This window comes from Manis pentadactyla, chromosome 14 (genome assembly GCF_030020395.1).
Source record: "Manis pentadactyla isolate mManPen7 chromosome 14, mManPen7.hap1, whole genome shotgun sequence".
Lineage (NCBI taxonomy): Eukaryota > Metazoa > Chordata > Mammalia > Pholidota > Manidae > Manis > Manis pentadactyla.
In genome coordinates this window covers 27164287-27191056 of record NC_080032.1, presented here as the reverse complement: position 1 = coordinate 27191056, position 26770 = coordinate 27164287, and the positions used below count along the sequence as shown (strand labels likewise).

General features: G+C 44.6%; 2 protein-coding genes across 11 annotated transcripts in view; one reads left to right on the top strand and one right to left on the bottom strand.

Moving 5' to 3' along the window:
- Nucleotides 1-957: 957 nt before the first annotated feature.
- On the bottom strand, nucleotides 958-26695 carry SLC15A4 (solute carrier family 15 member 4). Of its 4 annotated transcripts, none has more exons than XM_036921807.2 (8): nucleotides 26051-26695; nucleotides 20681-20976; nucleotides 16528-16696; nucleotides 16015-16092; nucleotides 15387-15555; nucleotides 6601-6774; nucleotides 5327-5485; nucleotides 958-2353 (listed from the first exon to the last, which is right to left on the bottom strand). In XM_036921807.2, the coding sequence occupies exons 1-8, from the start codon at nucleotides 26693-26695 to the stop codon at nucleotides 2205-2207; spliced, it is 1839 nt and encodes a 612-aa protein (XP_036777702.2). In that variant the 3' UTR covers nucleotides 958-2204. The 4 variants fall into 4 exon arrangements, with proteins under 4 accessions (XP_036777702.2, XP_036777703.2, XP_036777705.2 ...); XM_036921808.2 differs by having other exon boundaries at nucleotides 6601-6756; XM_036921810.2 differs by having other exon boundaries at nucleotides 15387-15492.
- GLT1D1 (glycosyltransferase 1 domain containing 1) overlaps nucleotides 26218-26770 on the top strand; it is a 111116-nt gene continuing 110563 nt past the window's right edge. For 6 of the 7 annotated variants that reach the window (XM_036921815.2, XM_057491822.1, XM_036921814.2 and 3 more), the window contains exon 1: nucleotides 26218-26350. The gene's annotated coding sequence lies outside the window, so the exon portion shown is untranslated. The remainder of the gene's footprint in view (nucleotides 26351-26770) is intronic. The other variant, XM_057491820.1, reaches the window with a different exon arrangement.

Genomic DNA, 26770 nt, shown 5'->3' with positions numbered 1-26770 from the left:
CAAGCGATGGGAGCATTCTGCACCGAGTGGAACAGTTTGCTAACACTGAAGATTATCCATTTTTACTGCCTGGAATTTAGAAGTGACCCAGGATTTCATTTGGCCCCAGTGTAATTCTGAAAGGACCTGCTGTTTTGAAACTTTGCAATGTTACATACAGAGCGTGATGCTGTTCCCATCTCCCCAGAAGAGGCCATCTCTGGCTATTAAGGGGGCAGGATGCTCCTGTGGCTCCTGGCAGTGGAACGCCTCTGCAACGAAGCAGGATGTGTGGATGGCAGCCGTCCTCGAATGGCAGCTGGGCTTCCTAGGTCCCTGTTGGGAACGAGGAGGGCCATAAACTCCTGTGAAAGGTTATCTTTGAAAAACTCTCTTTCAATCTGCCCATGATATGTAGTCTTCAATGTAGAGAAAGTAGGTCCTAGGTCCAAGTGTTCTCAAGGGTGTGTGCTGACTGCATTTAAGAGGCTGATATAAACAGGATGGGGACGCATGTCAAAGTTTTCAGGACAGGCACAGTTTTGAGAAATTTCTCACAACAGCAGAGTGGTTTTGTGTATTTATTTAAATACTGTTTAGTTTCATAGTGTGAACCTGATTACCCACTTCTTAATTCAGTTGAAAAATTAAACTTTGTCAGTCCTTTAACTAACTTCCTGGAGAAGTTTTCCTTAATACTGTTGAGGGTGGACCTAGCTCCATACCTGGATGGATCTGATGGGTGGCCCCCTCCCAGCCCCCAGCTCTGAGGGATGCCCATAGAGGACCCAGGGGGCGGGCAAGGATCTGGCCCTTCTCTTCCTACCCCCATGTACCTAGGCACCAACATCTCTGTGTACAAGGTGGGGTCCAGAGTTCTCATCACCTGACCTTCTTTTTCCCCTTTCATGGCTACTGCCTCACAGAGACAATGTACTGACAGCACAGGCTAGTAGTTTTCATACACAACTCTACCAGTCAAGAGGATTTCCTTTTATTTTTCTAGTTTTCCTATAAGTTGCATTATTAAAAAGAAAAAAGAACAAGCAGAATTTTAGTGTTTGTTTTCTCCAAAAACAAAATTGAATTTCAACATAGTGGCACCCTTGGGGGACCAAAGAGCTGAGTCAGGCACAGGTATTTTACCTTCCTTCTCATTCCTGACTCTGAAACTCTACACCTCTGATGTGACAGCTTATGAATCCTCATGGAACCTGTATGTGAAAACTGTACACAAACCACACAGAGGTAGTTCAGGGGTCTCAAATTTGAGGTGCTTTTTATAATAAAGTTGCATCAGAACTACAGCAACAAAGAATAGTTTACTTAACAAAATTAGAATCCCACATACACATGAAATAACACAAAAGTCAGTGACTACCGAACAATGCAGGTCTGCCGTCCACCCTTCCAATTATCCTTTAGTATAGGAATTCTGTCCAAAAGCATGTTTCCTTATGCCCCCATGATCGTTCTCTAGTCCAGTGACACCCAAAATAAAACGAGGCATAAAGACTGACTAGGTGAGGTTTAAAATGCCCTCTAAGTTGTTTTGAAGTTTGAGTTAGGACACACAGTCTTAAATAGTTTTTGATGCATGTTCTTTCTTACTGAAAAAAAAAAAAGCACTGTCAATAGTTTAAAAAATAAGTATTTTCTGAAGCAGCAGATGAAATATATTCAGTATCAGCCTATACCAAAGAACCTGGCAATGGCAAGATGTGTGGCTTGAAAGAAACCACAAACATGTCCTTTGTACAAAACCTTTGCAGCACTGACAGTACCTTTCTCTCTTAAAACATCTTCCAGTCTTCAATATAAGTAGATGTTAATCAAAGAGAAAAAAAAGTGAGATCATACGGGAAAGAAATTATAATACTTAAGAGTACTGGGATGCCAGCCAGCACATGTATGGTCTCCCAGGACTTTGATGTCCATTGTGGATTTCCACCAGAGGAAACCGGCTGCAGAGTTAACAGAGGTCAGCACTGCTGAGAAGCCACAAGCTTCGCCTGCTCCAGGAGAGCCAGGAGATGGCTCATAGTAAGGCACTTACCTAGCTCATGTGGGCGGAAGGGAAGAGGAAACCAACCCTGGTATCATGCAAATTTAAGACTGTCAGACATTTTATGGCAACTTGAAATCCTCCCCATTCTCAGTGCGTTCCCAGCCAGTTCCTGCCGTGAGCTGTCAGACTAACAGACCCAGTGTGGACTTCAGGAACATCAGGTCCTCCATCTGGCAGGCACTCCATTTGCTCTGGATCGCTGACGGTCATATTTCATAGAAACAACAAGGAAAAGCAGGAGGGTTGCTCCTTGAATAGCAGCCAGAAGGAAGAAGTAATAGTTCAAATAGCAGCCATTAATATTACCTAGAGAACGAAAAAAAAAGGAGGTTGTCAGCTATACTTGGATATGCTAAAAGATTTCATGGATTTGATTTGGTTCCTACTCCTAAGACTTTCAGCTGCGGTTGTAAAGAAACAACAGAAAAGAATCATATCTCTGTAATTCAAAATCCACGTGTTTTGTTTTCAAAGCAACTGCAAAAGCCACAGTGAAGTCAGATCTGTACCTAACATGAGCTCCCGGCTGGGGTCTCTGAAGTGACCCCAACTGCTCCTTAAACCCCAGCATCTTTCTTCCAGAAGATAAGATGAGGTTCCCAAAGTGCTTGATGACAGCAGGTGCAGAGGCCATGGGCATTCTCAGGGAAACCTGGGCACGCGGCTGCAGGGAAGCATGGAGTGGGGGAGAGGAGAGCACCCAGGAGATGCGCCAACCTCAGAAACACCAGCCACAAGAGAAAAGACATCAGGGACTCTTTATCTGTTAATTTTCCTGATACCTTACTGCTGCCAGAACCAAATGTTTGACAGCCGCTGTGTTTCCTGTGGGTATGGTGACCCCCTCCACTGCTTCAAGGGAATTTTCCACGCAAAGACTGACACCCACCTGGCTATCTCCATGTCCTTCCTACAGCACAGGCTTTGTAACTTGGGTCTAGAATCTGTACACTTGTCCACACCATGTATCACCCAAGAACACATCCTGGAAATCACATCCGGTTATGAGTCCTGCATTTACTGCGCAGTTCACGCTATCTGCCCTGCAGAGGAGAGGGCAGACGGCTGAACATTCCACACGCTACAGGAAGGCAGGAGTGTGTTTTTAAAGTTTTCCCTAAAAGTTACACAGGATACCCCTCAGAATAATGAGATACATTTACTGGGACACCTCTCACAGGCCCATGGGCTGAGTGAAAGGCGGTCACAAAAGAGCTCGAAGACAGGCCCAAAGAGTGAGCAGAGCCATCCAAGCAGCTGTGGGAGCTGAGGAGGCAAAGAAAGGACACGAGGAAACCTTGCGAACCATTTTGCATTCTGGTCGGGATTACAAATATACCAAACCGTAACCATAAGGCCAGCATGCTTCCCAGTAAGCATGCTGTTCCCAGTCCAAAACTGCACACAGTGGAGAGCAAGCCTGGGGGGATGGGCAGAGAAGGAAACGATGGCATAGGATCTGCAGGCTTTTCCTCCTAACTGGAGTACGACAGCCTCTGGAAGCGTATGTCAGGGGTGTCAGCATCAGTCATGAACTGCCAGGCTGGCTGACACCCTTGCTTCACTGCCAACCTGAACCTCACAGGGCAGAAGGGCAGAGGGGCCGGCAGGGCAGGGATGAGAAGGGAAGCACACGGAATCTGGGGTCACGTCTGCTGCTCCTTCTGTTGCAGCGAGGATTTGTGTTTGGTGGTAGAGTCACTGTGTCCCATCCTCCCAAACACCCACCTAACAGCCACCCACTCATGGGAGGGAGCTGACCGACTGTGGGCCCCCACTTCACCGCCTGTCTCGCCATGTAGAACATGATGGCTGTGGGCAGACCAACTGAAGGTCCCCTTACTGGTGCAGAAACAAGAAGCATCTCCCCAAGCCGCTGGACATGGTGACGGTTCCCGTGGAACACACCACAAGGCGTTTCCCACTCATGAAAATAAACCAACGAACAGGATCCACCTCCAGCGCTGATATGGGGGCTGGATACATACAGGCTAGAGCGGGAACCCCACGTAGCAAGTTTAAAAATGACCTGTCAGAAATAAATGGTAACAGACAGGTAAACTTTCAGTTGCTAAATTAGTGATGAGGGTTAAATTACTGGAAAGCAATGAGGATGACCAAAACCAACCAATCCTTTATGATACATTTAAAAATAAAAATGGAGAAAGAGAATCCACATCTTGAGAATTACAGTCTCTGTGACAAGATTTTCTCTGAAGCAGGTCTGTCCCGTGTACAGCAGTGGCTTATGTGACACCAAGAGCCCATGAGAATTCTCAGGACCTTACTCCACAGGTTGTCTGTCCTCCAAGGGGCCCAAGGTAAAAACCAAAGCCCAGGCCTGAGCCTGCCGTGGGGAGGCTCAGACAGCTGGAGCACGTGAAGGACAGGGCCCCAGAGACGGCCGCAGTGGCTCCGGCTTCTGGAAGTCGCATTAGGATTCCACAGACCTAAGCGCATCCCTCAGGACAGGAATTTCAACTCAGTCATGGAAGGGCTTTTGGAATCATGCAATTTCTGGAGAAAAGTCCCTAAACTTTCATCAATTTTCAAGGGGATTTATAACCCACAAGCGGCTAAGTACCAACGGATGCCAGCAAATGCTACATGGTTATACAAGAAAAGGTAACAAGGTTGTTTTTGTAGGTAAAATATAAAAGAAAAGAAAGGGAAGTCTTCATCTCCTGGGTCCATTTAAAATCTATCATAAATCTGGAAACCGCAAAACATCTTCTATGAGTGATTCTGTTCAACGCACCAAGATGCCACCTACTGGTATCAGCTGTAAAGTCCCATTATGGCTGATCAGGAGTAATAGCTGTTTATTCAAGAGAAGGCAACTTATTATTTATCCTTGTTTTTTTAATAGCAGAGAATTAAAAGGTACTGGTAGGAGAGGAAAAAGAAATATAAAACCAAGATAAGTAAAGGGAAACTTGGGACATAGATTTTATTTGCCTCATAAAAACAGCATTAGACATTAGGGGAGAAGGTGTCCTATCAATCAAAGATTCCGAGCAGGCAGCAGTTGCTGGCCAGGGTGTGGCTGAGGCCCATCTGGCCAATGGGACAGAAGAGAGGCTTACCTGTTACTCCAGAAAGTGTTAAGGATGTAAGGAAATAAATGACTCAAGTGGTCTATGCAGCCCAAGGAAGGGGTTGCCCCAGGGTGGCCCCGCTCTGCTGCAACTGTGGCAGCCATTCACAAACTTCACCGCAGCCTTGGTACCTCTGGTTTCTGTCACTGGTCATTTTCAGAAAGACAGATGCTGCCCTTACCAAAGTCCTTGTGGTTGCTCATCCATCCAATAGCTTTAATGGACACCAGCGCCAACAGTCCTGAACCCACGAACGACCCAACGCCGGAGAAGAAGAAGAACAAGCCCATTATGGCACTCTGCATGGACTTGGGGGCGGCCGAGTATGCAAACTCCAGACCTGTAAGAGGAGGGCGGTGGCTCAGTGAAGGGGGCACTGCACACCCACCTGGACACGGCAGAAAGCATGGGGTCACAGGACCCAGGGCTTTCAGAAGGTGCCACTCACACAAGTTCGAGAAATCAATGGCTGTGAGGAGCTGCTTTTCCACACGTGGGATTCCTAAAAGAGGCAATGAGGCAGAGAGCCAACGTGCTCTCAGACCTAGAGGTAACATTTGATTTGCTGCCCTCAGAATTTCATGTTCCCTAAGGAACAAAAGTAGTTAGAGAAGCAAAATTTTCCTCTATTCTCAAGAAATGGGGAGTTTGAATACAAAGTACGTTATGTAAAAATAGGGAATCTACTAAAAAGTTCTATCTGAAGGGTACTATATTTTAAAACAATTTCAATAGGTACATCTATAATTTCAGATCTTTACAATAACCAGACATAAGATTTGCAACGTGTGCCAATTGAGCCGCCGACTGTGTCTGAGGGATGCCTTCACGAATCCATCAGCAGCTTCCGCAGGAGACTTATGAGCAGTGGGATGTGCAAATCAGCACCTGGCAGGACTACAGCCCACCAGCTTCTGTCATCACCAATTTTCTCTTTTATACTCTCCCTATGGCCCGAAACAGGTCTGCACAGAGTGCCTATGTCTGCAGCACCACAGAATCCCACATACAGGGAAAGACAGGCCTGTGGGGACATGTTTTTAAAATTAGGTTTGCTTCCTTATATAAATCTGAATGAAAACCCCAAGAGTTCTGACTGTGATTGGCAGCCTCCAGCTCAGCCACTCTAGCAAAACTGCAGGGTTTTGTTAGAAGGGCCAGACCAGGAAGGGGCCACCCAGAGGGCTCTTCTTTCTTTCTCTCTTTTGTGGCCCCTCAAAGTAGTGGGTGAGTTTCATGGAAATTAGTTTGGGAAACCTGTTTTTAAACCAAGAAAGGACACCCCCCAGCCAGAGTATTGCTAGTTACTTATCCACACTTTTGCTAAACCACAGCTGCCTGCCCAAAATACAAAAGCTATTTGTGTCCCAACATAATCTGACACGTGAGAAGATACCATGGCCTTTATTACTCTGTGACCAGGCCCAGATGCTGCAGACAGTGAAGGGAACTTACCTGCTATACTGGCAAATATTTCACTGATGCCAATCAGCACGTATTGTGGGACTTGCCACCATATCGGCAGATCAGCAGCAAAATAAGTGACATTTCCGATGGTCTGATTAATGGTCTTCTCTTTAACAAGGTTCAGTCTTTTGCTTTCCAAAATTCCTAGAATTAATATGTAAGCTGATAGAGCATTTGCATTAACATTTGCAATTAAACTAAAACACTAGATGTTTGCTGCAAGATATGATTGATTATTCTGAACAATACTGATAGGATAATGCCCAATTATATGGCTTCTCCAGATTCCCCCCATCTAAAGACTCCCCCAGCTCCCAGCTTCCTCAGCAGGTTACTAAAAAATAGAGAACACATCATATATATTTCATCTGGGCTTTTCACCGTACCTTATAAGACAGACATTCAACATATTTAATTGAATTCTCAAATACCTAGACTGCTCACCTATATCTGTGTTTCTTTGAAAAGGAGGCATATAGGAAAGCTAAATAATAATACTGTTTACTTATGAGAAGGTAATACATTTTGAGACGTTTTCCCCATGATGGTAATGGATTTAAGCTGATCCTCTTATTATCATTGATACCACAATAACCAGAGCTAACAGTAACACTAGTTTCCTCCATAGGTGGGCTTAACTTGAACCACAAAGTGAACTTCACAAGTCAACTTCTCTTAGCACCCTGGTGTCTCAGCAGACTGTTGGTCATTTGTTTCACAAACAGGAAGATGTGGAAAAACAAGCAAGAGGCAGCCACTCTTTGCAAAACAAAAAGTAAACAAATCAAAATAAAGTCTAAACACAACAAATCGTACAACCAAGTTCTTAGGTTAAAGTTGTCACCGTGTTTTGCTTTTAGAGAATTCTAATTACAAATGAAATAATGGATCCCAAAATTTGCCATGTATGTAAAAATATATGTAATCAAAACTGGAGTATGAGGAAGAACAGGAGACTGGGGTGGGAGGGCAATGGAAAAATTATTCCTCTTAAAGCCTGAGTCTGAGAAGGGACTCGGATGTGTTTATAGGACCAGGAGATGGGCTCGGGAACTGCCCCAAACCCTGGCTCAAATCAACAGACCACAGTATGGGAAAGCCTCCCTGCTCACTCCCACCAGGAACCCCATCTCCTCCCAGAGGAGAGACGAGGGGACCCCATCCGTCAACTCTATCCTGCTGAGAAGTGCAGATGTAGATGTGGGGTGCAGAGCAGTCCCTGTGGTGCTCTCACTGCTCTGAGGAGGGGCATGTGAGGCGTGGAGCCCACTGGGGATCTAGCACTGGTGGTGACTGTATCCACTTATCCACAGTGACAGCCTTCTTCCCTGGTGGGCAGTGGGCAGCACCAGCGGGACAACAGTGCTAGCCTGGATGGGGCATCTCCAAACGCACAGGATGAAGCGTGACAGACTTCCTCTGGATCAACCAAGGTCTAGTCAGCGTCTGCACGCTGTATGGTCCCTACACAGGCCACCAGCCTGAAAGGGCTCTGGCACAGTTTCAGTGCAGATGGGTCTACAGGGAGGACCCACTCACCCTTCTGGGGTACAAAAACTGAAGCTGGATAAGACCCTCCTCCACAGGAAAGGCAAGAGGGAGTTAAGATGTCTGTGCACGTATGTGTGTGTGTGCACATGTGTATGTGCATGTGTATCCCATGTGTGCATGCTGTGTGTGGGGGTGACGGGGCCTGGGGGACCATACATAGGTCTGGTACTGGAAAAAGGAGAGGTGCCACATCCTCCAGCAAGGTCTGGCGGGGAACGGAGGCAAGCTGTGGGACAGGACAGCTCTTACCAGCCAAGGAAGTGCAGGCTGTGTGAGGGCTGATGGCAGAAAGCTGATAGCCCAGTGGGTTGCTGCATAAGGGAGCAAGAACAAGGGCACAGAGACCAAAAGGCAGAGCAGGGGACATAAGCCAAGTGTCTCAGGGCAGGAGGGCAAGGCTGGCCTGAGGGCTGCACTAGGCAGGTTGGTGAGAGCAGGAGGACCAAAGACACTCTGGGGACAGGACGGCAGCGGAAGCCCCCAGAGCATCAGCAGGCGGTGAGCATGTGGGTGCACAGATGCAGCAACTGCCCTGGCCCTGAGGACAGGTGCGGCCCTGGGGCACACGGCTGGGCAGCAGGGAGGCCAGATGGCGTCTCGCAGTCCTGAGGGAGGGCTGCAGTGACACCAGGACCCCAAGGCAGAAAGAGGTGCCTGAGGGGCCTGGGAGTAACACACAGCTGGGGGACTAGGCCCACTGTAGACATCATCCAGCTGATTGCCCACTAAAAGCTGGAGACAGAAATGCCACCAGACTCTTTAAAGGTGGGTAATTAGGTCTTGGGGACAACGAGGAGGGGCTGAGTCCTGGTTTCAATGAGCCCTCTGTGCTGCCTTCCCACCTACAGACAACATGTGATCCTGAGATGACATAAACCATGAACATTCATAAGCAAGTCACCACCGTCTGCAAGAAATGCAGGGAGAATCTGAAAGAACATACCTCTCTGGGTCCTTGTCAGAATAAGACAAAAAAATAATGCAAATAAAGATTGCAGACAAGACCCAAAGGCAATTGAGCCAGAACTTCATCGATACAATTCACTGAAAGGAGGCAACCCAGAGAGTCCTGCCCTCCTGGGGCTTTATTCTAACAGACCCACCCAGTGTTATGGAGAGGGTTTGCATGGATCTGTCACCACCAGGGAGCAGACCACTGTATTCTGGGACATGTGCTCATCCACATGACCTCAACTCCATTGCACACACCACCAGGGAGCAGACCACTGTATTCTGGGACATGTGCTCATCCACATGACCCCAACTCCATTGCTTAGGGCTCCTACTGTAAAAGATCTGATTAATGTACCTGACAAGGTTATGACAGATGAACCATCCTATTCAGCACCCTACAAATAATTTTAGGAAGTTCTGTTAGGCCAAAAAGGAAGCCTTGAAATCCCTAATGCAGGTACGATAAAGCCATCAACTCTCCTAGCTCTGCGATGAAACCAGACATCATGAACAAATGGATGAACAAAAACATCAATACTATGAAATGGAAAAATTCTGGGAAATCACTCTTGGCTGATATTGTAAATATAAACCACAGTTTATAGAAAACAAAGAAAACACAAATCAAAGCATATGAGACCGTGACAAAGCAGCACCAACTGGCAAATTCATGCCAGTCCATGGTTCCTACTACTGAACAGGAAACAGTAAGTGAAACTAAATGAAGAGTTCAACTCAAGAAAAATGAGAAAGAAAATCACAAAGCAAACCTGAGGGAATAGAAAGGAACCGGTATCTTCATTCTTCACTTAGAAAACACAAAGACAATCAAATTGGTAAATTCAAGGAAGACCTTTAAGAAGCAATAATAAAATACATACAGTTTTGGCAAGCCAAGAAAAAAAAGCACAGAAAGACCATACCACCCAGTAATTCCACTTCTAGGAATTTATGTGAAGAAAACAAAATCCCTGATTCCAAAATATATGCACCCCTAAGTTTATCACTGAATTATTTATAATAGCCAAGTTATGGAAGCAACCTAAATGTCCAACAATAGATGAATGGATAAAGAAGCTGTGGTACATACACACAATGGAATATTACTTAGCTGTAAAAAAGAAAGACATCCTGACATTTGCAACAACATGGATGGATCCAGAGGGTATTATGCTCAGGGAAATAAGCCAGGTGAAAAAAGACAAATACCGTATGATTTCACTTACTTGTAGAGTCTAAAAACAGAATGAACAAAACAGTAATAGACTCACAGACACTGAGGAGTGACTGGTGGTTACTATGGGGGAGGGTTTGGGGTGGATGGGTAAAATAGGTGAAGGGGATAAAGAGGCTCAAACATTAATATAAATTAGTCACGGTGATGAAAGGACAACATAGAGAGCAGTCAGTGGTTCTGTACCATCATTCCATGTTGACAGACAGTAACTACACTAGTTGGAGTAAGCATTTAATAATGTAGATAACTGTGGAATCATTATGCTGTATATCTGCAATCAATATAACACTGTATGTCAACTATACTTCAATTAAAAAAATACCAAATAAAGAAAAAAAAGAGAACATAAGTAACTGAAACTAGAAATGAAGAAGGAAACACAGATTTCTTTAAAGCACCATTTTTATCTCCACCCTAATGATTTTTCTAAAACTCAATAAAATGAATGGTTTACTCAGGACAGTAAAAAAAAAGAGAGAGCTTAAGTAATTCTAGAAAAGACAATCTCTACAAAACTGAGAAAAAGGTGGCAAAGTTATCCCTTCTTCTCAGAGGTAAGGAGCTCACATGCAAGGACTTGGGGCTTCCTGGGAGCAGATACCTTGCATCCTGTTAAGACACTCTCTTGCTTGCAGAAATAGGGAGTTTACCAACTCCTTTTATGAAGCTACATAACCCTGACACCAAACCACAGACTGTTACCAGTTATGGATGGAGACGCATGGGTGCAAAAAATAGCAGATTCCAATCAAGCTTTCAAAGTCAGCCCATGGAACAGAGTTTATTTTAGAAATGCAGGAATAGTTAAATATCAAGAAATTAATACAAATAAAAAACATGAGTAGCCAAGGCAGGGTGGAGTGGGGTGGGCCCATGTAATCTTCTTGGAAACCAAAATAAGATGCCTGAGCAAAATACAACATTCGCTTCTGCCCCAAATACTCAGTGAACTTGAAATAAAGGTTAGATATTTAACATCATCATGAACGTATATTTCAAACAGAGTCAACAGTAAACTCAAAATGTCAGTGAGCTGCTAGGCATGCCTCCATTCGAGTTAGCTGCAAGAGAAGGCTGTCACCACCCACGTTTAAAAGCTTTAGGGAAAGTCTAGCCAAGACTGCCAAATGAAAAGAGAAAGATGGAGGGAGGTCTCATGAAGGCAGGAACAGAAACCATGGTATATATTAGAAGGCTGAGTGGCCATTTAATAACTATTCATTGAAACTCAGAACTTTTTAAAGCTTCATGTCTGAGCAACCAAACATACATAAAGTTGTTAGGAATAAACCTAACATTAAACACACAGGATGTAACTGAAAGAACATGTAACACTTCTACAAGATAAAAATTAAAGGGAAAATGAAAAAATTGGGAAAATATTCCTAAGATAAAATTTTGAATAACTATCTATTACATACCAATATCAAAATAGAAAAACCCATTAGAAAACTGGGCACAACACAGAAACTATACACGAAGTAAAATGACTGGTAAGTTTGTGGGTGGGGGGAATCTTAAACATATACCATGTTTTAACTCTTCAGAGAAGAATTAACAGAAAAACACAATCACAACTGCCCAGGGTGGTGTACAACCAGCATGCTGATGAGGTCTGCTGTGATATCTTCTCTTGAATAATCTACCCCAAGGAAACAGAAGACAGGGCATACATGGGGACATGAGGATGTGTGAACAGCGATGTCTGAAAGGAGGGTAGTCTGGAACCAACCAGCAGATTAAATAAGAGGGCTGGTTTTTAAAAATGATAGTACATTCAAAAATGAAATATTATGTAGTTATTAAAAACTATAATTTAAATATATAACTGACATGGAAAAATGGTATGTGTGTAGAATACAAAAATAAAGGTTATAAACTGTGAATAGTTTATTTCATAACATTTAAAAAAAAGTAATTTAGCTATAACAGAGAATGCTCTATGAAGATACACAGTGGTTGTGGCTGGGTGGTGGGATTAGGGATGAATTTAGGTCTTCCCCGCTTTTATCTATATATTTTTAATGACCATGGATTGACTATGTGATACTAATTTTTAAAAACTTGTTGTAGGCCAGGGATTCTTAACTCTTTTCTAATGAAAGGTGTAAACCAGAAAAAACACTCAGATGCTTCCACCTAAATTTCAGGATGTTCTCCCTGCCCTGAAGGCCATGCACAGACCCTGCCTAAAAACCACTGTGGTAACAGAGCATCCACAACACCAGGTGTGAGCAGAGCCAAGTGTGCAAGGAGACAGCAGTGAGGGTGGATCGGTGCCATCAGCCTGCCTTCCTGGCTGATAATTCTGGCATATATGTCAAAAGCCTTAGAAGGATGCACTGATGACACTTCAGGGATTTGAGAGGTAAGGAAATTTCACTGAAGCGTTCTTTCTAATAGTGAAACAAGAGTCCTGGACACAAACAATAAAGGGTTGCAGATGGACATTTGACAAGGAAGCTTATTCATGCTACAGCAGGTTATTTAAGTGGGTGACAGAGGAGGTACAAACATGATCAGACATCACACAATTTCCCCATGCTCATGAAGAAGGGTAAGAGTGGACTTCCTTGGGTGGTGGGATTGAGGGGGATTCAGTCCATGTCTGTGTGTATGTGTGTGAGATGCACATCTATATTTTTGTATTTTTTTCCTCCTGAAACTTAATGTGTACAGCTTTATTATACACTTATGGTGCTCTTACTCTTATTTTTTCCTCTATCAGACTGACATCAGCTTACACAATAGGATCTCATTTTTACAAAAATACAAAAGGTGTATGTGTCCATCGGACACAAACAAGGTCTGACAGGTATAGGGCATCCCAACAGGGAGCACCTCTGGGGAAATCCCAGTTGGCTTGTTTTCTTCTTCTTGTTTCTAAAGTTTCCTTTTCTCCACAGGGCATCTATTACTTTAGTAATTTCGAATAAATCCCTTGGACCTACTTCTCATCTGAGAAACTTTACAGAAAAATCATCATTGGCACGCATGGCACTAGGTGGGAGGTACTGATTCATTATGGGTGAAAGTAGTAAGTGAAAGGGCAAAACAATTTCTTCTTTATTAAAACTTTGGTATGCTAGAATGGTTTCAGGCCTCTACTCAAAGCTTATTAACATGCTAATTAAATGACACTCACTAGGGCTAGAAGGGAGACTGCGTGAAACATGGGACGCTATTGACATGACATTTAGGAAGTGGTCTTGAGTTTCCACAAGATACTTAAACTCTCCAAACCAATGACAACTGAGTCCCTTCTCAATATCTGGCCACTTAGCAAAAAAAGCCTTTTCAAGCATACAAGCCTAGCAGGTATTTTCCATTCCTAAGTAATCAACTCAGGTGCTCAGAGTTGTGCCAGGTCAAATCGCCTGTGTCCTCAACAGGTGTTGGCAGACACACAGAAGGCCCAACTCTGCTCAACACTGGAAGGGAACTACTGTGTGTTTTGCTGGCACTTTTAAAAGCCAGAACTGCTGTCCTATTGGGTAATCTCCACAGTCACTCTTCTGACTGCTGTTTCCTACACAAACACGTATGGAAACCACCAGAGTGCCCTCTGTGGTTCCCGGCAGCCCGTAGCTACTCAGCTAAGAGATGATGGTATTAAAGGAGCCCAAACCCAGTATCTAGTAGGAAATACCTGGAAAATCAAGGACAGATCCTTTCCCTCGGGGAGAGACAAGGACTCCCATCCTTGGCATGTGACCGGCATGGTCGTGGTGCACACAGGGCACCCGGATCCAGAAGGATACAGGAGCACGCCCAGCTGAGCCCACAGCAGGTGCTCAGGGAACGCAAGGTAGGCAGACACCCTCCCCAGTGTGACCAATGCTCCTCTGGACAGCCCTGCCAATCTTGATTCTGCTTAACAAAACCTGCAACTAGAGTCTGCTGTTAATCTGGTTATTTGCTCTGGCTTATTTCCTCATGTGCCACAGGACTAGGAGAGAAACAGAATCACAAAGGAAGCACACAGCAAAAACTTCATTCAGACTTGACCTCACTTTAATTATCTGTTTGATCAAGAGAAAACCTAATAGTCTTCTAAACTGTCCTGGTCTGTGGAATATAGATTTCTTAAGCCGAGGGACTCATTTCTTTAAATCTATTAAGTACTATATCAATATGTTCACTCTGGGGACAGTAGATGGCGGCTGCTGTGAAGCACTGTTGGAGAATATTAAATTCCATCTCGGTAGGGCTTAATGTTAAATTCCTCATAACAGCAGATGATATACAGCAGAATCAGGGGTATCAGCTTTTCCTTCCTTGTTATATTACTACACTATTTTATGGTTCAATAATTTTCAAATATTAATGAAGAACTCCAAAGCAAGTTGAGAAAGTCAGCAATCCATCGGTTTTATCAGCAGAAGATATTTCAACTTACAGTTCAGGACATAAGAATTATGAAACAGAACAGATCCCCCACAGGGTAATTCTGTTCCCCAATGCTGGAATAATTTAGGCTTTAGTTCTTAAGTTTTTTTTTTCCAGGGGCTGGGGGCTGATCATGAACCTATCTTTAGTAAAACCTTTCTGCTCAAGAAAATGTACATGAAACTTTACATAAAAATACAAAGGATTTATAGGGGAATACCAAAGCCTATTAATGGACCTAACATTAAGAATCCTAAGAGTATACTCACATCTTTGAGAACTACACACCACCTTTGATTTATAAAAGTTCATCTATTCAGCAATTGGCAGTTGACTAAAAGCTAAATCAGCAGGGAGAGAACAAGGCTCCTTTGATTCAATCCAAAAGTTACTTTTTAGAGCATTTCACTGGTTTTAGTTCTAGGACAAAAAAATGACAAATCTTAAGAGAAAAAAACCTTAAACTTCATATAATGAAAACCTAGAAAACCATGGGTTTAAAATAATCCATATGTCCTCTTTCAAGGTACATACACTTCCTACATAACATGTAGCATAATGAAGGGTGAATCTCTGTATTCTGAATTACCCACAACTGATGACATCAGTTTTGAGCAGAAAGGGTACAGACATGGCTTCTTACCTGCAGCAAAGGCAGAACACATGACAAAGAACATTCCAACAGCGATCCTTTTTAAGGATGATGGGAGTAAGCCGTTTCTTTTCAAGATGGGATCAACCACTTTATCCTTTAAGGGAATTAACAGGAGGATGAGCACAGCGTCGAACATGGTCAGCCAAGCTGCCGGAAACTAGAATTTTAAAATGCATGAGACATGTGGTTATTTTTCTGCAACGAGTAGTCACTTATTTGATAACAAATGCCTAGTGGGAAAAATCTGTTTCAAGAATGGTTCATTTCTATGAAGTATAATCTCCTAGGAAAAATGTCTCAGTTTTGAGACATTCGGACTGAGGAAGACTTTTATTGCTAAATGGATTTGCGTTTGTTTTTCTGTGCTTGAAGGGGAGGCAGGGGGAAGGGGAAGAATCAGATGTAATACTATCAAACGGACATTAGTCAACAATCTAACAAATGACATAATCAATGTTAAAAGTCTCTAAAATAAGTAAAAATTCCATTTCAATAAGAATTCTTTTAGTTTATGCTAACTGCTAACATTTATCAAGTTATCTGTGATTGGTAAAAGGTACCCAATTGTTACATGAACTCCAAGTGACAATTTCCACATCATTTCAACTGCTCTCACCGTATGAGGAATGGTTGTAATACTGGAAATTTTTGGAATCTTCAAATGAAGACTCTGTAAGACATACGTCGTCTGCATCTGGGTGCGAAAAACATTATTACATGTGAACAGCTCTGCCTCTCAACACCTCTGCCTGCTGCCCTCCCCCCAGCTACTCTGTCATGTGAACTCAATGGTTCAAGTTTGGAAACAGGCATGTCAATTATTTGGTCATCTGCAAGTTGTCTGGAGATCAACTTGGAAAGAGAAATGAGTTACGCAAATGAGAAATCAAATTAACAGGTGGGGCCTGGGAGAACAAAAACATACCCATTCTCAGCTCCTTTTGGGAAAAGGTTTTCAAAACATTTAAATCAGCAAAAATGAGTCCATAATTAAAAGCAAGATTCCAAATCCTAGAAGCTCATGGAAAAAAAATCAGAGGCCTCTGTACTTTGGTCATGGCCAGAATGAGCACCAGGGAAATGGTTTGTAGGAAGGAAAGGGAAACGAAAGCTGTTTGTCACCACTCACTTGAAAGTACACTGTCCAGTAAGGTATCAAAGCCAAGAAAACAGGAACAATCTTGACAAGAGCTTTCACATCTTCCACTTTATCTTCTGTAAACGGCCCTCCATGAGACATCTTACATGAATCAAACAGACTTTGTTTACAAGTTTGCTGAAAGACTCCAATGCCTTCACTTTGGGAAACAAAATGAAGGGATTAGTTTTCTTCCACCCCTAGAAATTAATTATTTGGTAACAAATTAAGTTTGGAGGTAGGAAACCAGCTTGCTGTATGGAATTTGCTTTAATTTCATGCTATTACTTACTACCTGTATGTACAAAATGCAGCTGCTCACGTTACTCCTAACAGGCCACAATGTCCTGGAACAGCTGATGAAAGAACTTTGTGGTCACAGTGCAATTGTGGCTCCCATCATTCTAATGAAACTGCAAGATACACACTCTCATGGTCTGAACTGTGGCTTATGTCACCCCAGCTTGGATCACACTGGTCAAGCCCACTATGTTGAGGAGAGCCTAGGGTTTCTCCTGAACTGATGACAATGACATCAGCTACTCACTGGATTAATATTTTGGGGAAAAAACTGTAGTGGATTGTGGATTTTTAATTAAGTAATGTTATCAAATGTCAAGACCTGACAACCAATACCAATGTTGTTAATAAAATGGTGCGAGCTTATTTAAAGCGCAGCTGTTGGTGTGACTATGAAGAAGGTTCTGTTCTAGAAGGGAAAGTGCAGAGGGTAAGGGACACTCATGATGATGACATGACAATGTTCCCTGGCAGCAGGTGACAGTGAGTCCTCACCCGTTAACCCTGACCACAGCCCTATGACATACTGGGGTACTGTGGCTGCCCCACTCCAGAGATGACAAACAGGGCACAGAGGGGGCAGTGGATGTGTCTAAGCAAACATAGCCAGAGAGCTGGGAACGAGACTAGACTCCTGGCAGTCCCGCTGTAGAGCCTGAGGCCCGCCCATGGCAGGACACCACCTGCTGTCTGCTCCCTGGCCGCCAGCACCGGCAGGACACAGAGCCATCCGCTCCTGGCACCAGTATTATCAACTTCACTCGCTTGCTTACTCTGGGTCTCTTTCATTATTTATAAAATGAGCAGGTCCCAGTGGATAGCTCCAAAACAGTCTAATGGAGAAAGTGCTCTAAGGTTCTTCGGTAAAAGGGAAAAAAAGCTTTTTTGTTTTTCTTGCACACTATTCTCTAAAGCCAGAAATACCTGGAGACAATTAATTACCATTAAAAATGTTTCCAATTCTGGGACTTGGATATAAGTGGCAGTTGTCTGCTTTCTACTTTATAAACTCCTGTCCTATTTAACAGTTACCACTATTTTAAATCAATTTTGGCTTATAACGTTGACATTTTTTAATCCAAACCAAAAAACCAAAAATTTTAACAATATGTTAGCCAAATTTTGGACAGGAAAACTAATTAAATTTACAAATATGTACCGAGCACCTACTACACATCCAGGTCTGTTCTAACTGGGTGGTCATGAATAAATAAAAAAGATACTTTGCTACCCTTAGGTAGTTACCTAGTAGGAAAAAATAGTAAGAAAAATAACCCGCAAAGTGAACTTCTAAATTGCAAAGATACTATTCATACTTTGAAAACATTCACAGCTTCTCCAATCTTTTTTTTTTTTGGCCAATAACGAAATTTTGTGCCCTTATATATCTTTTATGCATACTATCAATGACTTCCTACATCATATTACATATGGGTTTCTCTAAAAACATTTACTTCCAAATAACAAATCTACTTTCACACACAGAATCATTCACACAGGTTTCTGCTTACATTACCTTTGTGTTATGTCATTAAAATACTTTAAAAACTGCTAAGTCAATATGTACGTAAAACCACTGAATTCACACATATTGTTAGTGTATTGCTTTGTAACACACAAGGGTCCAACATGGAACCACAGTCACAAATGACTTGGAACACAGGCAGTGACCCAGAAGGCTGACCCACCCCAGCTTGATGGGGCCCGAGCTCCCTGGACCTGTCTGCAGAGACTGTATACACACGTATGGGTGCTCTCCCAGGAAGAGGGTCCAGTACTTCTCACATTCTCAACTCAAAGAGGTGTATATCTCAAAAAAGGTTTAGAACTAGTCCCAGTTGATCTGATGAACAGATATACATAGAATTCTCATTTGAATCAGCACTAAATCATACTCAAAACACAGATAAACCTGGCCCAGAAGAAACTAGAATTGGTCCAGATGAAATTAGGGTCATAAATAAGGAACCCCTGGGTGAGGTACTTCCTTAGGCCTCTGGAGCCCACCCTGCAAGAATATCCATGCCACGTAGTTAACATGAACTGGGTTTTTACAATGGGCCAGGCATTCTGTTGAGGGCTGTGTACACATCAACCCACTCAAGCCCCACAGTGATCCTATGACATGAGTCTCTCTCCACTGTACAAAAAGAAAATACAGGCTTGGCAAGGCCATTAACCTGCCCAAGGTCACAAAGCCTGGGCATTATGCATAGGAGAGCACAGCTTGAGAATTCTATGGACCATCAGCTTGTCCGTAAGCTACTCCTTTTTATCTTAATGTGCCAAAGAAGATTTTCAAAAACAAACATATGGTGAAACTGGCTAAGCAAAATTAAGTCCAGATCCTCTTCACTGTGCGGTCTGGGCACTAAAACCCCTAAATGCCCACAGAGCACTGGACAGAGCAATGTCTACCAGGTACCAGCTGCGCAGATACACTGGAACTTTAAGGGCTGTTCCTTCAAAAGGACGTATTTTGTTAATGGGAATTTGGTAATAAACATCTGGGATGTGAAACCTGGCTTTCGGCTACTGGAAGTAAGGCCCTGGCAAAGCACAAGAGCTTGCCACTAAGGTGGTGCTGCTTTAATTCATAATTTCTTCAGTGAGGTCCCACCATTTGTAGTTTTGAATTATGAGTCTGAATGCCACACTGACCCCATAGGATTCCAGGGGGTCAGCCAGGATGGTTAGATCTGGTGGAATGAAAGAAGAAACCAGAAGTGCAGCGTGGAGCAAAGGAGAGGGGCTGCAGGAAGGAGCTGGACTGGTACAGTGTCAGACCTACCACATGGAAGGAGTCTTAGACATTGTGCCTCCAAGAACACAGATAAGACACATGCAGGAGAGACACGAGGAGGCAGATGTGGGGGTCAGCCCGCACACTACCGCAGCAGTCAGGCAGATGGGAATCTCCTCGTGGTGGAGAGGTCAACCCCTGGCTCAGGGACTAAGCTCCCATCAGGAATGCCTACCAGGCATTTTGATCAAAATATGCCCTGAAGGGGTTGACTACAAAGGGTCCCAGGGAATCCATATCCTGACTGTACTGGTGACAAGACCAAATATACTTGTCATAGTTCCCACAACCAGATAGCTAAAAGGGCTTATTTTATTACACATAAATTATACTTCAATAAAGAAACACAAAAATTTCTGAGGTCTCTTCTTGGACTAAATTCTGGACTTTTCTTAGTTAATCATATCTAGGGTGACCAACCATCTGTCCCAGTTTCCCTGGAAACTGGGAGACTTCCCCAAGATGTGGGACTTTCTGTGCTAAAATCAGGGACACCCCATGCAGATGGTTACCCTACCTGCACCTCAAAATTCTATGTATGTCCTTCCATCAAAAAGCACTTGAAGTGACCACTGCATGATGGGCTCCCTACTGACCTAATCAGGTGCTCACCTGGAAGTACAAGTCAGCAGCTTACTATTTCAGGAGCACCGACAGGTACCTACCAAGGAAGCAATGGCTTGGTTTTTCATTCCAGTGAATTTCAAAGCTTTATAAAATAGAAAGAGACATGTACAGAGCATGTATACTATCTCCCCTATGCACTCTGCAAATTTCTGTCTTTGTCATCTTTACATAACTAACCTGCATGAAGCTTCCATCTGTATCAGCTGTGAGGAGAAGTTAAAAATTAAAAGCTTGAGCTCCAGAGTCTCTTTACATGCTCAAGCTGACATAAGATTAAAGGAGATGACACATTTAAACCACTTAGCCCAGTGCCCTACACACAGTAAGCATGCCACGGATGTAAGCTAGTATTTCATTTACAGTGACAGTTTAAGTCATGTCCAAATGAGCTGGTGATGACAATTAAGCACTCACCTGCTATGACCATGTTCTCCAATTCGCTTTTGGGGACGGCATGAGTATGCCAGGATCTTGAACATATCAGTGAAGGCACTGCCATCAGGAGGCTTGGTGATGAAAACCTTCTGGCCACAGAGGAAGACCATGAAAGAGATGCCAATGCAGACCGTCGGGATGATGTAGCCAGTCACGAAGCTCACATTCTGCTGAATGTATGCGATGCCTCCTAGCGAAATGATTGCTCCCAGGTTAATACTCCAGTAAAACCAATTAAAAAATCTTCTCGTGGCTTCTGGGCCTCGATCTTTAACCTAAAATAACGGAGGAGAACAGACTTAAAAACGTGCCATCATCTTCAAGGATGAGAAGCACACACAGTGACGTGATTCAAGCACTGTGACTGTCACAGCTATTAGGAAGTGCCGTGCAATCAAATGGTGTTTACAGACACTTTTAGGGCCCCCTGATGAAAAAGCAGCCACACTTTTAATTACTACAGATCCTGGGTATGTTTTCCTTCATTATGCTTAAATCCAACAAATCCCAGAAAGCTTCCTAGTGTACCGTCTATGGACCTCGTGTGCAAACACCTGAAATGCTTCTTAAAAATAGATTCACAGGCTCCCCATTCCATCCCACCATCTCTGGGGTCGGGGCCAGGAGTCTGAATTTTACACACTTTTCCACATAACTTCTATTCACAGATGTGCTTTAGAATCACCCCTAGTATACTCGTTCTACACGTTAATAAATCTGGAGCAAAGAGGAAATTACAGACTGAAGCTAAAACCACTTGCTATTTTTTAGATTAGGAAGGCTATCATGGAATCAGAAGCTCTGATAAAGATGGAGATTCCTGGAAGGCTCAAAAATCACCAGTTTCCTGAACTTAGACAGACAAAGCACTAGGTAATACAAGCAATTTCTAGGTGTGCACTCTCCACAAGACTACTTAAACGGAGTGCATCGGGTTGGTGACAGTCCCTGGGAGGGGAGGCACCCCCCACCTTCCCTTTCCACATGCATGGACACCAAGACAGTGACCTCTCCACTAGCCTGCTGTATTTTGTACCATTTTTAGGCAAACATACTAGCTAAAGGCTGGCGGTGGGTCACATACAGAGACTGTTCGGTCCTGCTGTCTTAGGAGCCCCTGTTGTTTTATCCTTAAATTACAAACAGCTTCTGTTCCAGTAATGGATCTCATTTCTATCCCCCAGAGCAATCTCCCCTACTAAAGAACAGAGAAGGTTTTCAGTGGGGGCCCAAACAACCAAGTGTGATGTACAAAAGGCATCTGTTAGCAGTCCTAAGCTTCAGACAATATTGTAGTCTCTATTTTTTAAGATTAAGGTCGAGGTGTAAAACACATAGTTAAGATGGTGTGGGTCCCATCTCAAATTGAAAATCTGATTTTTAAATAAACCACATGTTCTCAGGATGAGCTTACATTTGTCTCCCACCCATGTCAGAAATGAGCAGAGAGGTCCTGGACTAAACACTGGCACAACTACCAAATAAATGGTTTGTATTGGGAATTCCTTATATTTCTAAGACAGCTCTTCACAAGGATGCCATGAATCTAAGTGTTACTTAACTGTACTCAACTAGTCATGTTGTATGGAGCTAGACCAAAGGAAAAGGAAAACTGTAAGCAGAGAAAGGATTACAGGGTGGCACTGCCCACTGTGCACATGGCAGTCAACTTATGTGAGCCTACTAGTGTACTTCACTTTAGACTTTAGAAACCTAAACCTATTACTAAAGCCCTAAATGCCCACATGCCAGTAATTTCTGTAACAAATGAAAGCCAGTTCCCATAAACTGCACATCACATTCTGGAAGCCGTCACAAATATCTGTCACATTGCGTCATCCTCTGCACAGTGGTCTCATGTCTGGCCCTACTGAGGTAAACAAGCATCCCATGTGACCATGCCATCATTTCAAGGAAGTACAGCTCAAAGAACGGGATCCTGCAGAGTTAGTCAAATGGTTGGCTGATCTGGAAAAATTCCTTAAAATGCACAAGAGTACAACTTTCTTTCTCCAGAAAAATTGTACCATGAGCTCGCATAATCTGTAAAAAGTTTTTCTTTTTTCAGTTCACTATTTCAAATACTCAGTCTACCCATAAAGGAGGACTGTGACCTTAGAAAAGGGTAGTAAAGCACTGGGGAAGACCTGGAGCTGACGTGAAAATAGGTCACCCTTGGAATCCTTCCCTACTCATCTTCTTTCAAAAGTGGGCCCAGCCTCCTCCAAGCTGACAGCCTGACACACTCATCTCTCACTCAAAATGTTTCTGAAAGGCCGTGCCTTGGAGATATAGATGTGAGGGACAGAGAACCATGACAGGTACCCTAAAAATACAAGCAGATTTCCTCAGACTGAGAAAGGCCAGGACATGACAAACTAAGAGCCTGGGAGGCTTCATGCCTAGTCCCAGGCTCAGAGCCACCCCTCCCGTCAGGGTCAGGCAGCAGCACCTGGGGGAGGTAGGGAGCACTACTGATAATCCCTCAAAGACAAAACAGAAACTGGCAGGGGGCAAGCACCCTGGCACAGAGACGCTGTTTTCTTTCTAATTGTTTTTTTCACCGTGAGATAATGCACTGTACTAAAAATATTCACCCTGTTGAAATGTACAACACGGCGGTTTGTAGTCTGCTCAGTTATGCAACAATCACCACTGCCTAATTCCACATTTTCATCTCGCCACAGGACACTCTGTTCCCTTTACAGTCACTTCCCATTCCCCCTCTACTTTACCCATGCATCAGTTCATGAATATCTGCTCAACCTTTCATTAAAAATTTTTTAACTTATAGAAAATCTAAAAAAAATAGTAAAACATATATCCTTCTATACCCTCCACTTAGATCCTTAGTTCTGTTTTCCTATATACATTTGAAACTCTTTCAGGCTGAACTACTGAAAGTAAGTTGCAGCATCGTGGTATTTTACCCCAAAGATTTAATCATGAATCTCATAAAAGTAAAGCCATTCTTCTACATGACCACACACTATTATCACACCTAAGAACCTGAACATCAACACAGTTTTATCTAATATGTGGTCTATAATCAAAGTACCCCAACTGTCTCCAAAAGATGACTTCACAAAATCTGGGATCAAAGCACACATTGCGTTTGGCTGTCGAGTCTAATATCCTTGAACCAAGGGTGGGCCTCTTTTGTTCATGACAGCATCATATTTAAAGAGATTAGGCCAGTTATCCCACAGAAGATAGCACATTTCTTCTCAAAATCCACATTTAATTACACATCAAGAGTGCACATTCTGCCATGCCCCCTAGATAACCTTTACAGGACCATCCATTCTTTTAAGAAATACTAGTTACTCATCTGTCAGCTGCTGGAGAGCACTAACGCTTAAGTAAGACTGCCTGGGTCTGAACCCAGTCCCATACACCCTGTCACCCACCGCCTCCCAATACCCGCTCATTTGCTGTGATTCTGGGCAGGTCAAACCATCTGGTCCTCGATTTCTTATAAACAGGGACACTTACAGCACATAAGTCATTGTGAGGCTTGTATAGGATAGTGCAGGAAGAGCACTTGGTACAGTAAGGACATAACAGTAAACGTCACGTCACACTTCCGTCATGTCGCCTGTCCTGTAAAATAAGCATGTGCCCCCAGCACTGCACCTGCCCTGCTGGCCTATGAGCTGATGGCTCCCTGAGGCCAATGCCACAAGCCTGGGCCTCGAGACCCAACTCTGCGCCAACCGCATCTGACTGCATTTCTGTTGCTCCATCACAGAATGCCCACCTTGGTGCCATGGCTCAAATATAAAGAAATCAGACCTGGTCTAAAACCCTCGCTTGACACTTACTACCTGTAGGACAACAGAGGAAACAATCTCCTTTTGTACCTCTATTTCCTCATAAAAAAATGGGTGTACGATTCACATGGGGTTCAGAGAGTTCGAGGGTGTACAGAACATTCCTGGTGCAAAAGAAGGGTTAAGAATTCAGGACAAGAGGCAACTATAATTTCAAATACCCCTGTAAGGTGTTGCCTTAATGAGATGGACAACCTTACACAGGTGTGGTAAAGCTCAGAATCCACGGACAGGCTCTTGCATTCTGGCTCCGTCACTTACTTGCCATGTAACTTGGGGCAAATGATTTAATCTCTCAAGCCTGTTTCCTCATCTGTAAAATGGGTGTGACAACAGCAGAGGCCTGTCTGTGGACTTAACATTGTGGACAAAGTACTTAGCACAGGGCCTGGGGCATAGCAAGCTCTCCATAAATGTCAGCAATCACATGGTTATTTGCTGCGAAAACCTAGCAAGTATCTTCCCTATTGCTCCCATATGATCTGCCAACAATTTCTGGCCACTCTACCTCCATACCTTATCCTAAATCCACCCACTTCACTCCATGTCCACTGCCTCCTTTCCAGTCCACATCTCTCACCTGGCCATGAGACCAATTCCCACCTGGGATACCTTCTGTCAAAGGTCCCAGACAACTTAGTCTCTAGGCCAGACTCCAGAAACTCTTTCCAAAAAGGGGCAGGGTATAAATATTCTAGGTTGAGAGACATTCAGTCTCTGTTACAACTGCTCAGTTCTGCAATTGTATTGTGCAAGCGGCCGCAGCACAGCTGATGGATGACCAGGAATGTGCAAAACTGTTCCAATAAAGCTTTATTGATAGAGACTGAAATAGGAGTTTTACAGAATTTTCACTTGTCACAAAATACTCTGCTTTTGTCCTACCACTGAAAACCCTAAGCACCAGTCTTCTTAGCTTGCGAGCCCTCCAAAAAGAGGAAGTAGACCAGATTTGGCTGGCAGGCCACAGCAGCGGCAGTGTGGGCAGGGGCTTTGCTGGAGGAGGCATCTCTTAGAAACACACACGGACTGTATCACTCCCCTGGGAAAACCCCATAAATGCTTCCTACTGTATTCAAAACAGACCTCAAACGCTCGCAAGCCTCACAGAACCCGCCCTGCCCACATATCTTCCCACTTTTTCTTTCTTGAATTTCGTTGACATACTACCTTGTGTAAGTTTCAAGTGTTCAGTGTTGACCTGACACATGTACGTGTTGGAACACTACTACCCCTGTTGCTGCTACACCAACAGAGGCATTCTTTCCTTCCAGGCCCCAGGGCCTTTGCACCTGCGGCGCCCCCGTTGGAAAGCATCTCCACCAGCCACTACGCCTTTGACAGCCTTCAGGTCTCAACCCCAGAAAGGAGGTGCCTTCTGTTTGGAGCCCCATTCGCCATCCTTCCCAAGAAGCCCCTGGCTGCGCGAGCGCCTCCACGGGCCAATCCCAATCCATCCCCCTTCCGGATTCGCGGGTGGACGTCCCGCGCGTGTGGGCGCACCTGGCACGCTCACCTGGTCCGCGCCGAAGGGCGTGACGTTGGCCTTGACGGCGCCCACGCCCAGCCCCACGAGAGCCAGCGCCGAGAGCGCGGCGGGCGCGCAGTAGCGGGCGGGCACGTCGGGGCACGGCAGCGCCGAGCAGTTGCGGACACGCATCGGGCGCGGGGCCCCGCAGAGCGCGCCTCTCGTGGAGGACGCGGCCAGCAGTGGGAAGGCCAGCATGCCGAGGAGATAGAGCGCCAGACTAAGCAGGATGGCGCGCGCCCGGCCGAGCCGCGCGTCGGCCAGCCAGCCTCCGAAAGGCGACACCAGGTAGGCCAGGCCCATGAAGAGCAGCAGCGCCTGACTGGCCTGCGCGCCCTCCCAGAAGAACGGCGTGCCGTTGAGGAACAGCACCAGGTTGGCCGTGACGCCGTAGAAGGCGGCGCGCTCCAGCAGTTCGGCCAGAAGCACGGCCGCGCAAGCCGCCCGCCGGCCCGCGAACGCCGCCTGCCGCGCGCCCAGCAGCGGGGCCACTTCGCCGGCCGCGCCCTCCATGAGGCCACCCGGCTGTCGGTAACCGACCCGCACCCCTCTCGCGATACGCGCCCGGCTGCCCGGCCAGGCCTGCCGCGCCCCGCCCCTCGAGCCGCCTGCCCGCCCCGCGGCCGTCCGCATTGGACAAGCTGGCTACCTCCGTCTTCCTGTTACGCCCCGGAAGCTCGGTGGGCGGCTTCCGGCAGCACTGGGCAG

What these genes read in the sequence shown, in the direction of transcription:
- SLC15A4 (XM_036921807.2), bottom strand. Translation starts at nt 26,695, where the DNA reads ATGCGGACGGCCGCGGGGCGGGCAGGCGGCTCGAGGGGCGGGGCGCGG. An exon ending in CGCCCTTCGGCGCGGACCAG is followed by an intron (nt 20,977 to 26,050) that starts GTGAGCGTGCCA and finishes CCGTTATTTTAG; the next exon opens with GTTAAAGATCGAGGCCCAGA. An exon ending in TTACAACCATTCCTCATACG is followed by an intron (nt 15,556 to 16,014) that starts GTGAGAGCAGTT and finishes TTAAAATTCTAG; the next exon opens with TTTCCGGCAGCTTGGCTGAC.